Here is a 12,405-nt window from a genome sequence, read left to right on the forward strand (position 1 = left end):
TATGTATTTATTTAGTCTCCTGGTTTTGACATTGGTGACTTACCTGCTCGTTAGAACCACCTTCTTTTTGTTTGGTTTTGCTCTGGTTTGCTTCCCTTGCCTCAGAATGCTTCTGTGATCAGACACTCTCGTATAAAGACTGACTTTGCTTTCTGTCCGGAAGTGAATCAGGTCACTAAGAGGCTGGAGCATCCCATCTGCTGAGGGAGCTGGAGTGTACTTTGTGAAGGGTGATTCAGAGAGACACGTGGATTTTCAGTTACCTCTAGGGGATGCTGTTGTGTTAAAAGTTCCAGGGTTTGAAGCGTTTTCTATATGGCTGTGGGTATTTACCCTCCTCGCAGGAGTGTGTGCAACCCTATAGGCAGTGCCCTAGCTAATGGGAAGCAGGGCTACTGCAGCACACGAGTGTCTCTGCAGCTGTCAGCGTGTAGGAGAACAGAATCAGCTAACACAGGTCCTGGGGTGATGTTAATAGCTTGTTTTTCTCTCTGTGTTGCATCTGACCCGCTGATGCATTGGTTATTGATTCCAGTTCAACTGGTGAAGTGTTTGAACTGCAGTCTGAATCAAACATTTGGAAATTCTTTGCTGGCAGGAGCAGAGTACTCTGCAGTGGCCCTGTCAGTATTTCATGTTTGCTGGGCTTGAATTTGGTGAGCTATTTTCTGTCAGAGAAAGGTTTCCTATGAACAGGTTTTGGTTTTAGAATGCTTGTGATACATCTACATTGGTAATTCCCCTCCTTCTTTCACCAGGCCTTGCCTTACTTCCAGTATAGATATTTTAATTTAAAAATGAATGAAACTCTCAGTGTTTGGTACCAGTTGATTATTATTTAACATGAAGCATCTAAGCTGTTCATTGCACAGCACCTGAGAAGTGCTAATCATGGTGCAGACTGTACTGGTGAAAGACACTCACATAATAAGGTGATCATTACTGTCTAAAACTTGTAGACCACTGTCTACTGGTCTAATAAAGAGGACTTGACTTCTTCATTAGTGTCTGGACAGCAATACTGAGCAGTCAGTGATTTGTAGACAATACCAACCTTGCTTTCCCAAACAGCTTGAAGAAAAGCATCTATTTTTTAATAGAGAGGGGAATTTATATTGGGGTTGGAATGAGAATGCCCTTGGGTAGCTAACACACTGGGCAAACCCTGTCTCATAGACCAGTGCTCTAAAGAAGTTAACAACATTGCTTTCTTCTCTTCCTCATCACCTGCACTTCCTGCAAAAAATTAAGTATTTTAAATTGGAAAACTGAAATGCTTATCTCCCCTTCTCCTTCCCAGGCATCCACAAAATCCATTGTATTAATGTAAATTCAGGGGTGGTTTCTGTACTAAAAACTTCATGTCAGAAATATTTTGCCCCAAAACTTTAGCCTACTTAGGTAAGAAACTTGCATTTTATACTGAACAAACAAGCTTCTGTTTGGTTCATGTTGTAGGCATGGGTTTGTATCACAGTTTGTATCTTAAAGGACTAAGACTTCTCTTGATGCCTTTATTAAATGGGTCGTTCAACGTGAAGCATTGGTATAAATTATCTCTGAATTTGAGTTTACACAACATGATCTTCTACATAAAACTTGTGGTCTCCTTACTTTAAAATCATAATGTTCTTCTCTTTATTAAAAATGTTCCTCTTTCTAAAAAAGCAGAGTGTACCACTTGGTCTGGCAATGTGTGGTTGCTACTTTTGTGGTAACAAATCCTGTGAGGCAAAAAAAGATCCCTAACTGCAACCTTTTTATTACATACCATCCAAGAAATGTACTGTTACCTCAGCATGAAGTACCCAGTAGTTTTTACACCATGTTAAAGTCTTAAAGATTAATAGTGTTTCTAATTAGGAGAGTGCCCTTGTTGCACATAAATAATCAATGAAAGGCTTCCTGACCTTCATCTTCTTAGCAATGCAGAATTCCTTTCAGGTAATTTGTTTCCTGCTGTGTTGAATTCAGGAGTTATTCTGACATTCTCCTTCCCTTGAAGCATGTAAGTCAGTGATGCACAGGATGACTTTTTGTTATCAGGAGTGAGGAGAAGCCTTATTTGGGTTGTAGGGAATCTTCCTGGCAGCTAAATGTCTTATTCCTATTTATTACTAACTGTGATTAAATGACCTGTCTCACTGAAATATCAAGAGCATGCAAGCAGTACTTTGAAAAGTGCTTTGACAAAATGTCACTCCGTGAGTTCCCTCTCTAAGGTGATACCTTCCCAGTCTCTAACAAAAGGGAGAAATTCTCAAAATGGAAATGAAAGTTTGTTACCCATTCTCTGGGACTGTGTGCACTGGTGTGTGCTGCAGCAGTTCTCCATCCCGGGCAGGCAGGGATGTTCTGTTCCGAGCCAAAGAAGGCAGAGAGAGAGGGGGTACCCATGAGGTAAGCACATGCTTACACTGCCCAGATGTTGTGCCCTGGGTTGGCAAGTCATGCCACATCAAAGCCAGAGGCTTTGTGATCAAGGTTTGGCCTGCAGAAGGGCAGACCCCATCCTGAGGTGAGAGCGGCTGCTGTAAAAACGCTGCATCATTTGTGCCATCTACACTGGAGCTTCAGCAGCTGGTAGGAATCCAGAACACTGTAACTGCTGATTGCCCTGGAAAAACCCAGTGTGATGGTGTGCTGATTGAATTGGAGCTGTGTGAGGGCACAGTACCTGTCTGTATGCATACAGCCATAGCCACTGTACCTCGTTTCTTTCGTTTTAATTGTCTTTAACATGCCAGCGCCACTGATCTGTTCCATGACTCTAAAACAGCATTATCTTTCGCTGCAACAGTATTGAGATATACCTAAAGGCCACGCTGGGAAATGAAGTCAGAGAGAGGGTTAATTTTAAACACACAGATTCAGCTGAGTTCCTTCGCTCTGGTTTGGCCCGTGGCAGGAGCAGCCCCCAGCCCAGGCCCCTCTCCCCGTCAGGAGCGGCTCCTCCAGGGCCCCCGCCACACAGGCCCCTCTGCACAGCCTCTCCACCGCCGCCTCCTCTTTCTTTCAAACACTCGGTGCATTTAGAGGCTGATCTTGTGCAGAAAACATCCCTGACATTTGAGGAGCTCCAGGGACCCACCGAGCATGCTCACTCCCCGCCCGGCAGGAGGAAGCCGGTTTACATACGAGTCATACCAAGCATAGCCTGCATGTCAGTGCAGGGAACTTGCAGCGGGCTGTGAGCAGGACTGGCGTGGCTTTGTCCTAGGAAATTTCCCTTCTTTCAGTTTTCTGACTTCTTTTTTTTTTTTTTTTTTCCCCCCCTCTCCCCCACTTCCTCCGCGTTAGTTTTTTAATTTTATTTTAATTATTTTTTTTTTTAAATTCGAAAAAGACTTGAAAAGTTTTACGAACGGCCTTCTCCCTACCGAAGGACACGGCGTAACTTTAGTTTTCAGAAGTTTGGGAGGGAGAGTGTGCGGACTTTATTCCCTCCAACTTTCCTTTGCCATCCTTTGTTTTGATTAGCTGAAGGCTGGGCCTTGTGCTGGTGAAGTTTGGGAAGCTGGGAGCACGCTCGGGCACCATTTGCCTTGGCTTCCTCCTCCCTCAACCTGGGCGAAAGCAAACGAGCTGGTCTTTTTTGCTAGCCCGATAAATGCTATTTATGAAGATGGACCTGTTGAACTACCAATACTTGGACAAGATGAACAACAATATTGGCATTCTGTGCTATGAAGGTAATGGCTCCATCCTGCCTGCCGTCCCTTGTCGGGTGTGTTTGCTGTGGTTTGGGAGTTCTTCATCCTGAAAGGAAATCTGTGCTGCTGGGTGTGAGATGCCTCGCAGTTGCTAGGGCTTTGTTTAAGGGGAGAGGGGTTTATTTATTTATTTTTTTTCCTGTTCGGGGGTTTGTTGTTTTGTTGTTTGTTTTCCAAAGAGCGTTTTGAGTGTGAATTTCATTTTCCCTTAAGCGTAACAGCAGCGAGGTTAGTTCCAAGGACTGTGTTGCTTTTGTGGCAGGCAGAGTTTTTGTGGCTGATTTCCGTAGCTTGAAAGGACTTGGTTGTCAGCCGGGTGTGTGAGTGAAGGTCCATCTCCAGCTGTGACCCAGCCCAGCAGCTTTTGGGTGATGGGGTTGGGGTGTTTGGCACCCACCGACCCACAGTTCCAGCCTGTGCAGCCCGGGGGGCCTCGGCTGCCTGGCTCCCCGGGGAGAGAATTACACAACCCCTTGGAAAACCTTGGGTTTTGGGTTTGTTTTTTTTTCCCCTCTCTTTGCTGGACTCAGAATTTTCCTTCAGCTCACGCAGGCTGGCGTTAGAGCTCTTCATGTTGTGAGCGTTGATAGTCCCATTTGGAAGTTGCCTGAGGTAACGGGGTAAAATCAGTTTCTTAACTGAGTGGAGTTTTATCTACGTGCAGTTTGAAGAAGTGGTTATGGCTTGGCTTTGCCTGGAAAGAAAGGCACCACTGAGCTAATTCAGCTTGGCAGTGGAGCTGTTTTTGCTGTAGCCACACACAGGCATTGCAGAAATCTTTCTTCTGATTCAGCAGGAACATTTTCCATGTTCATTCGGAAAATAAATCTTGCTGTAGTTGTCAGGGAAGAAACAATACGGAGTGTGCATAGGATCGGGAGTTCTGCATTCATGCTCTCCAGAAAAAGAGCAGGCCAGAAGACAGGGAGCTGAATTTCACATTTTAAAACACCATCTTTTCTGTTGTTAAACCAGCATGGCCACATTTCTTTCCTTCAGGAAGTGGAGGGGCTCCCTGTAGAACTGTTAATGTCTCTGTTTAATTTTTTTGGTATTTTTCTTTCCTACACAAATATGTATATATGTGCTTGAATAAAGCTCTTTTACAGAGCTTGCCCATCAGTACTGAATAATAAAGAGCTGGGATTCAACAGAGTTGAATTTTCAAGCTCTTTCTTATCCTGTGCTTTCTTCATTACAACAAAAAAACTATTTAAAAGAAAGAAAAAAAAAAAGCAACCTGAGAGTTTCTTTTCCTTAACTTTTCCATTGTTCTTTGTTTAACCAGTGCTTTCTTTGGAAGCAATTAACAACTTCTGACGAAGACCATGAAGTGTTCTGCATAAAATTCTAGTTTTGTGGTACATGTTCCTGAGAATTTTGTTGACGAAGGCAGAAAAACTCATTAATTTAATTCTTTATCATTATGCATAATAGTTACAGAAGATTCTTTCCAGCCCCTTTTTTCCCCATCCTCTTCTCCAATAATTGTTTTTTAACCAGATCTTAGCTTTAAGAGTTCAAAAGAACAGCTGAAGGGAATACACTCTACTATAGCAGTCTTTGTTTAGTTTGAACAGCTGTTGCTATTTTCCTTATTATGGAAGTTAACATTTTTAACACTAAAATAAACACTCAGAAAATGAAGAAAAGAGAAGCAAAACTTCAGTGTGGTGTTTATAGTGAGGTGTTTATATCCCAGTGGTTTAAAAAGTATAAACACTGGCAACATCTGCACTGGACTTGAAGGGTGTTTTAAAGATGCCTACAGATCTTCCATGCCTCTGCCATAGTATTTATTTTATGTGAGTTGTGTCAGCAGTGATGGATCTTGTCTTTTCAAAGACACTGCTGCTGTACTAACTGTATTGACAACAAAGTGCCCTTTCAAAGCCAATTAATTAGGATTTATTGAGGGTCATACTTGAACTACTTCTAAATAGATGTCTTTCTGAAAAGTACTTTTGCAGATGTAGGATGAGATGCAAATACAATGTATGATGTGAAAATGGGTCTGAAATTTCAGAGGAAAGAATAATGGATGTCTATGCCACAGGAAATAAATGAGATTAATTTATTATTCCTTTAGATTCTCTCTTGAAACACTTGCTTTTGCTTATTGGGATTATTGGTATGCTGGTGAAATGTGTCATTATCATTTTATGGGGCTTAAAACTAGTGGCTTTAATCGTTCACCTCTGGCACAAGCCACTGGAACTGTGTGCCATTGATTTGTAGCTTATGGATGAGAGATGTGTTGATGCATAAGGAACAGAGAAGATTCTTCCATCGTGTGCATTTGGCAGCCCTTTAATTCAACATGGAGTAGAAGGATGCATTTGCATGCCAAGAAGAGTCCTGCTTTTTCTTGCCTAGCAAGACTTAGAGATAGCAATTTGTTATCTGCAAGTTCCAGGCTACTGGGTTAATTCCAGCACTTGGTTAGTCTTCTCTGACTGGTAGGTGCAGGAAACCTCAACTATGAATTCATCTCATTTTGTTCCTAAGTTGTGTCATCCATGATCATGCTCCAGTGAGTCTGGGAACATTTACTGACAGAGTTCTGCTTAGTTCATAAACCATATTTCTGATTTTGGCTTATTTGGTGGAGGGGAAGAAAGTAGAATGGTGAGTAATATGGATGGGATCTGCTTTATGGACAGAAAAGTGTCCTTTTGTTGGGGCTGTGGCTGAAATGGGAAATCTAGAAGTTCTTCCATTAAGCATTGAGAAGTAAGGGTGTGTTGCAGGTTTAGCTGACTGCTTTTTAGTATGGAAATCTAACTGGAGTTGACTGTTCTCAAACAATAGAACATTTAATTTTATTTTTTTTTACTGTGAATCTGGTCTAAAGCTGGCACAGGTTGCCCAAAGACCTGGTGGAATCTCTTTTGGAGATACTGAAAACCTGAGGGGTTGTGACCCTGAGCAACCTGCCCTAGTTGAGCCAGTTCTGGAGCAGGAGATTCGGATTAGAGGATCCCCAGAGATGCCTTCAGCCTCAGTGCTCTGTGATTCTGTAATATGATGGAAAGTTCTTCATACTCATGTAATTAAGGCAGCCAGAGCCAGCAAGAGGATTATAGCCAGAGGTGAGGTGACAGGGTTTTTGGAAAGGGCTTCATAACTTTGACCCAGAGGATAAAGCCATTTGCTTTCCTCAGGTTGCTTGTTTTATAATTTGTGTACTGTTGAGTGTTTCCTTAATATTATTACTAACTCTGAGCTCCTCATGATGCCCTATGATAATCTCAACTCTGATGCTTTTGGAGGAAAATCTTAATTTTAACAATACGGTGGGTTTTTGTTTTGTTGGTTTTTTTTAACAAGTTGCATAAAAAAGTGTATGTGTAAGAAAATGTTTACATCCTTCAAATGAGGACATTTGTTCTTTGTCAGTGGGAGAGTGGCAGTTACATTAGCAATGATGAATTTATTGTAATATACTTGTTGAGATAAGAAAGAAAGAAGAAATAATTAGAGGATTGTTGACTCAGCATCTGATATTTAGCATGAATACATCTGATACCCTTCTACTAAACGTTACCAGCAATGGCCAGTTTAATGAGTAGGGCTTTCATATAGTTGTTTTCTTCTTAATGGGCTCAGAGACATCAGAAAGTTCTTGGGAGAGTTGTCCTCACTGAGGTGCAAAGGCCGTGGAGCAGAACCATTCCCTACCAGTCTGGCATTCCCAGTGCTTCCTATCAAATGACAAGCACTTGATCCGGGCACGTATTCAGAGGTAGAACATCTGCATCTTGTTTTGCAGTGGAAACTCAATTCACTTCAGCTGAATATTCTTGCTCTGAGAGCCTTGTGTGTGAGGTAATGGCAGGAGGGCTCAAAGCTAAAACAAATCACAAGGAATCCAGCTCTTTGACTGGTGCAAGGGCAGCCTGGCAAGTCCTGGCTCCTGGTTTCCAGCAGAAAATGTATGAGGAGGTGTTGTCTCCAAGTAGAAGATTTGTTTCCTTTTGTTGTTTATCTGGGGGAGCCTACAGATGGCTGTGTGTTGGAAGGCAGATTTCGGTCTTCCTTCCTTCAAATGCTTTGTGTTATTACTGCATTCTCAAGCCTTCAACTGCTGTGCTGGGAAAGGTAGAAAGAAATGCAATAAAATGCAGAGACATTCCCCCAGGCGTGTTACAGGACTTGGAGCACTCAACATGGTTATACTGAGTTCTCTGGACAGTCCAGAAGACTGACATTTTTTTAATGAAGAAAATTGGATCCAGATTTGTAGAAAACCACCCCTTTCTGGTTTCAGGACAGCTTACATTAGTTAGTGGCATATTACATAATTACTTCACTGACTTCCTGGAGCAGTGAAGCATTAGCTGGCTGCAGCACGCAGCTTGCCGTGCTAGAGATCTCCTTAGGGCACTGCAAGGTGCTTGGAATGTAGGTGTATCTTCCCCAAAAAGGCCAGTTTAGCTGGTTGATGTCAAACACGGAGCCTGAAACAGACTCTGCTAACTTCATTTGCTTTTTGATGAAATCTAACATGTTGTCTTAAGTTCTCAAGAATAGCTTCCATCAGGTTTCTTTGCTGACCTTGCATTTTACTCTGGGTTTGTAACATCAGTTTCTCCTATTAACTCCAAAGTTTGGTTTAGTTTCTAAATATATAAAATGACTTCAACACTATTCTTCTATTAAGAATTAGTGGAACAAGAAATGGGATAAAAATCTCTGTCGTGGTGAATTAAGTGTTCTTATTTGTAATGCAGTGTGAAATTTCTGTTCAAAGTCATGTAAATTAAGAAGCACCTACAGAATGTCCCCCATTTATAGAACATTCTCTGGATTTTTTTTCAAAGTCTTTTATCTTCAGGAAAAAACAAAGAGTTCCTACTTCACAGTTGGGCTTTTCTTAACTCATTTCCTCCTAGCATGAAGTTGGGAATATCCTTTTCTGTACTGACATCAAAATTCGTTTTATTTTCCTCATTCATCAAAGGCAGGATAGATTTAGGTCACACTTAAGCCTTTTTATTTTTTTTTTCCCCCTGGAGTTCTGTTGTTCTCTTCACCCTTGATGCTAGCTCAGCATTTGTACTGAGAACTCAAACAAGGAAATGAAAAAATCAAATATAATAGTGGGTTATCCCACAACTTTCAGTAGATAAGATAGGCAGCACGGTTTTCTCTGAGATAAAAGGTAATGAGGTTTGTAGCAGTAAGTTGAATTCTGTGTTAATGAGCAATTTGTTTAAAGGCTGTAACTTGTTACTCACAAGTCAAATTTGTTACAGTGCCAGGTCTCTGTGGATATAAATCCAGGGATTTTAGGAGACATTGAAAAAGCTTAAATTGCTCCAGAGTTTGAACAATGCACTGTATTGTATGGAGAGCTGTTAGAGAAAAAAATAAAGCTTAAACAACAGTCTCCATTGTGTGGCATCTAAAATTATGAATGAAGAAGTTCATCCATATGTATTGGTTTTGCCTTTTTTAAATATCTTCTTTGCATGAAAATAGTTGTCTATTAATTTCGTCTTGAGGATTAATACAGATGGGCCTTTATATTTGATTTTGGCTGAATAGACTACAGAGTTTTAACATGCTGCATGCAGACAGCCTGCCAAGCAATTTAGCAAAGTTGTTTACACTAACAATAATCCAGCAGGACAGAGCCTATAACTTTTCACTGATAATAGTATGAGGTAGTGCTGGATACAAGTTTCTGGAGGAGTGTTTACAAAAATGGTGTTAGACTTTTCCAGTGTTAAAGAATCGTGAGTGGTTTTGGTTTTCATTTATTTTTTTAAAGCCAGCCAATTTTTTATTATTGTTTTTTTTTCCATCATCTGTAGCATCCCCCTGAAAAAGTACTGGAGGAATCAGCATGGCAGGGTTGCTGGGCACACCAGAGGCCTTGTTCCCCTTCCCTGGGGGTGGGGAAGATCACCAGCTGGGAGCTGTGGTGGTGGCTCATGCACCCCTGGAGTGTCACCATTTCCTGGAGGCAGGTTTCCCCTGGTGCTTCAGCCAACTTCTCTTTTTAATAGCCAGCTGATGTTCTGATGTCTGTGTCTCCAGGTTGGTGTGAGGGCACAGGTGGCTGGTGTGCACTGGCAGGGACCTGGGGAGGCTGGGTGGGATGGAAGGAGAAGCTGTCCATCATCCAGCACGAGCACAGCTTGGAACAGGCAGTTGAGCTCTTAATTAGGGTTATCTCTGTCAACTCCTAAGCCTCATGTTACAGATGGATGGAGTCAGAAGAGTGATTCTTAACATCAGTAGTAGTTTGGCACTGCTTCTAGGTAAGGCAAGCTTGGAGCAGGACAGCTGTTGGGAAAGAGCTCCATACAGCTTTTTCTTGATTAACCTGTGGTGTGCCTGGGACCACCACAGCATTGCTTCCAGCCCAAGAAACTGTCATCCAGAAACTTCAGTGAGGTGCTGAGTCTTCATCAAAGATACTTAGTTGTAATAGGAATGCAAGTCCTGGACATCTCAGGTCAAAAGTACTAGGAGTCTGGGAGGAGAAAGTGTGGAACTGAGTTTGAGATGTTTCCTTTAGCTAAGCTTCATGGCACTGTTTGGTATCAGACTTTTTGAAGTAACACCTTTTTTTTTCCTTTTCTCTTTTAACTTTGTGGCTGCTAGTGTTAAAAACAAGAACTTGTTAAACATATTAATGCATGGTGCAGTTCAGCTTTTCTGTCCAGGAATGTTGGTGTGACTTTGTGCTTCGTTTTTGTCTTTGGAGGAAAAGATCATCCACCATGTGGTGGACATGGATGGAGGTAGTCAATATTCAGGATAAAGTAGTGTTACTGCCTTTGTGGCTCCAGCAGGTAGGTGCTAGCTTACTTCCTTCACAGTAGATGTGGTTCCCATGTTTCCACAACACACATTGTTACAAGAATCTTTAATGATTTTAGGACATGTTCTTTTTCACTCTTAATCGTTCCGGAGCGTTTCTTGTCAACTGTGAGAATCTAACCTTGTAGTGTATAACTTTCCTCCTGTGCTTCCAAATGTTGCTGGCAGGTTCCAGGAAATATACTTGCTCTCCCAGGAAAAGTTTGGAACCAGTTGTGTTTAAAAAGCAGCAGTTTTTCCTGGAAACCCATTTGACAGGGCAGGCATGGAAACCACCCTGCATTACACCTCCCTGGTTTGCAAGACTTAATATTTCTTCCTCAGCATGCAGAAATTTTGCCTTGAAACATGGGTTGTAGTTAGAGAGACTGAGTTAGAGAGATTGTATTTTTGCCACCATAGGAATGGCACTGCTGTATGGGAATATAAGCCAATCTTGAAATAATTTATTATGTTTTATTTTAATAAAAAAATGAAAGAACAGCAGAATGGCAACAGCCTTTATAGTTGTTGTCTACAGAATGACCAGCACAGCAATCCCTTGTGTAAGGAAGAGTGAAAACCAAAGCTGCCAAGTGGATCTTCTGGAATAGCTGTTGTCTTTTTGGGAATGAGTATTTCCTTGTTTTACAAATGACATCAGTGCACTCTGGTTGCATTTTAGAGATGGCAGTGTGACTTCCAATGTTGTTATTTAATTGTTAATGTTTAGTTTGTCTCAGTTCTGAATGGAAATTTAGATACTTGGAAAATTAGCAGGTTTCGCCACTTTCAGAGCAGAACTTTCAGAAACTTACTGTTTCTTGGCTCCAGATTACTAAATTGGGATTTGTTTTCTCTGTGGTGCATCACTAATTTAATTAAATGGCCATATGAAGAAAATCAGAGTTGTCCAGTCAAAAGGAAACTATTGCTATGAATCTAAATTATCTAGGAAGACCAGCAAATGTTTCACAAGAGCCAGCCAAGTAAAATAAGGCTATTTAGTTGTTCTGTTTATATTCTTTGGGAAATAATCTGTTCTAAAGCAGGAGCTCTACAAAAAGTACTCTTAGCATATAGAAAAAGAAGTTGACATAACTAAGGCACCTCCTTTGTGGTGGTTTTATACAGAACAAATTAACTGAAGCTGGGGTGAGGGAAGTGCTGTATGATTCATATAGGACAAGTTTGAACTCAGCCAGTTTCTTGGATTTAGTGTAAATATTTATGGCATTGAAGGGGATTTTTTTTTAATACGCTTCCTTGTGCTCCGGATCTTTTAGATGTCCTCCTCAGACATCTGGTGTGCATTGCTGCTTGTTTAACCCCCACCCTTCAGTTCTCATGCTGTGGCATCTCGGAGAGCTATCGCAGTCGCTCTGTGGTTGGCAGAAATTAAATCTCCCAGAGCCAGCTGGGAGAATGCTGACGTGCACACTTTTCCTGCTGAATGCTCCCAAACCAGTGGCCACAGTTAAAGAGGTGAAGGCTTGGCTCTTGTCTTGCTGTAGGCATCACACTGAGCTATTAGCCAAAGGTGTCAAAAATATTTTCCAGCATTGGCAATGATGTTTACAGAGTCTTGACTAGTTTCTGTCTCTTAGAAAAGCTTCTCTTATCAGTGTTGTATAATCACTGTATCTAACTCAGCTCATCAGCAACAAGAGAAAAAAAAAGAAAAAAAAAAAGTTGTTCTCATCCTTTAAAAACTCTTAAAGGTCCTAATTTCTAAGACCAACTGCTTTGAGGTACATTCTGCTTGTCCTAACAGCTAATCTATGGAGGTCCTGAGTTTTCCTTTGTAGTACAGTAAATTCAATGCTACCCTATTTGATTTCAAGTGGTTCTCAATGAGTCCATTTAGAAGTGAGTATGA

The 12,405-nt window shown here is 41.4% G+C and overlaps 2 protein-coding genes across 6 annotated transcripts in view; one reads left to right on the top strand and one right to left on the bottom strand.

Annotated features, from left to right (window-relative positions):
* The window catches only part of TSEN2 (tRNA splicing endonuclease subunit 2), a 603,350-nt gene that overhangs the window by 456,882 nt on the left and 134,063 nt on the right, over nucleotides 1-12,405 (bottom strand). The gene's annotated exons all lie outside the window — the stretch shown is intronic.
* The window catches only part of VGLL4 (vestigial like family member 4), a 99,146-nt gene that overhangs the window by 49,320 nt on the left and 37,421 nt on the right, over nucleotides 1-12,405 (top strand). Inside the window, exon 1 of one of the 3 annotated variants that reach the window (XM_051627113.1) lies at nucleotides 3,288-3,692. The exons of the other annotated variants lie outside the window; for them this stretch is intronic. Coding sequence (XP_051483073.1) covers nucleotides 3,611-3,692 — 82 coding nt within the window. The 5' untranslated portion in view covers nucleotides 3,288-3,610. Of the gene's footprint in view, nucleotides 1-3,287; nucleotides 3,693-12,405 lie in introns of those variants that run through there. 3 annotated transcript variants of the gene reach the window in all.

Source organism: Apus apus, chromosome 9 (assembly GCF_020740795.1).
Source record: "Apus apus isolate bApuApu2 chromosome 9, bApuApu2.pri.cur, whole genome shotgun sequence".
Taxonomy (NCBI): Eukaryota; Metazoa; Chordata; class Aves; order Apodiformes; family Apodidae; genus Apus; species Apus apus.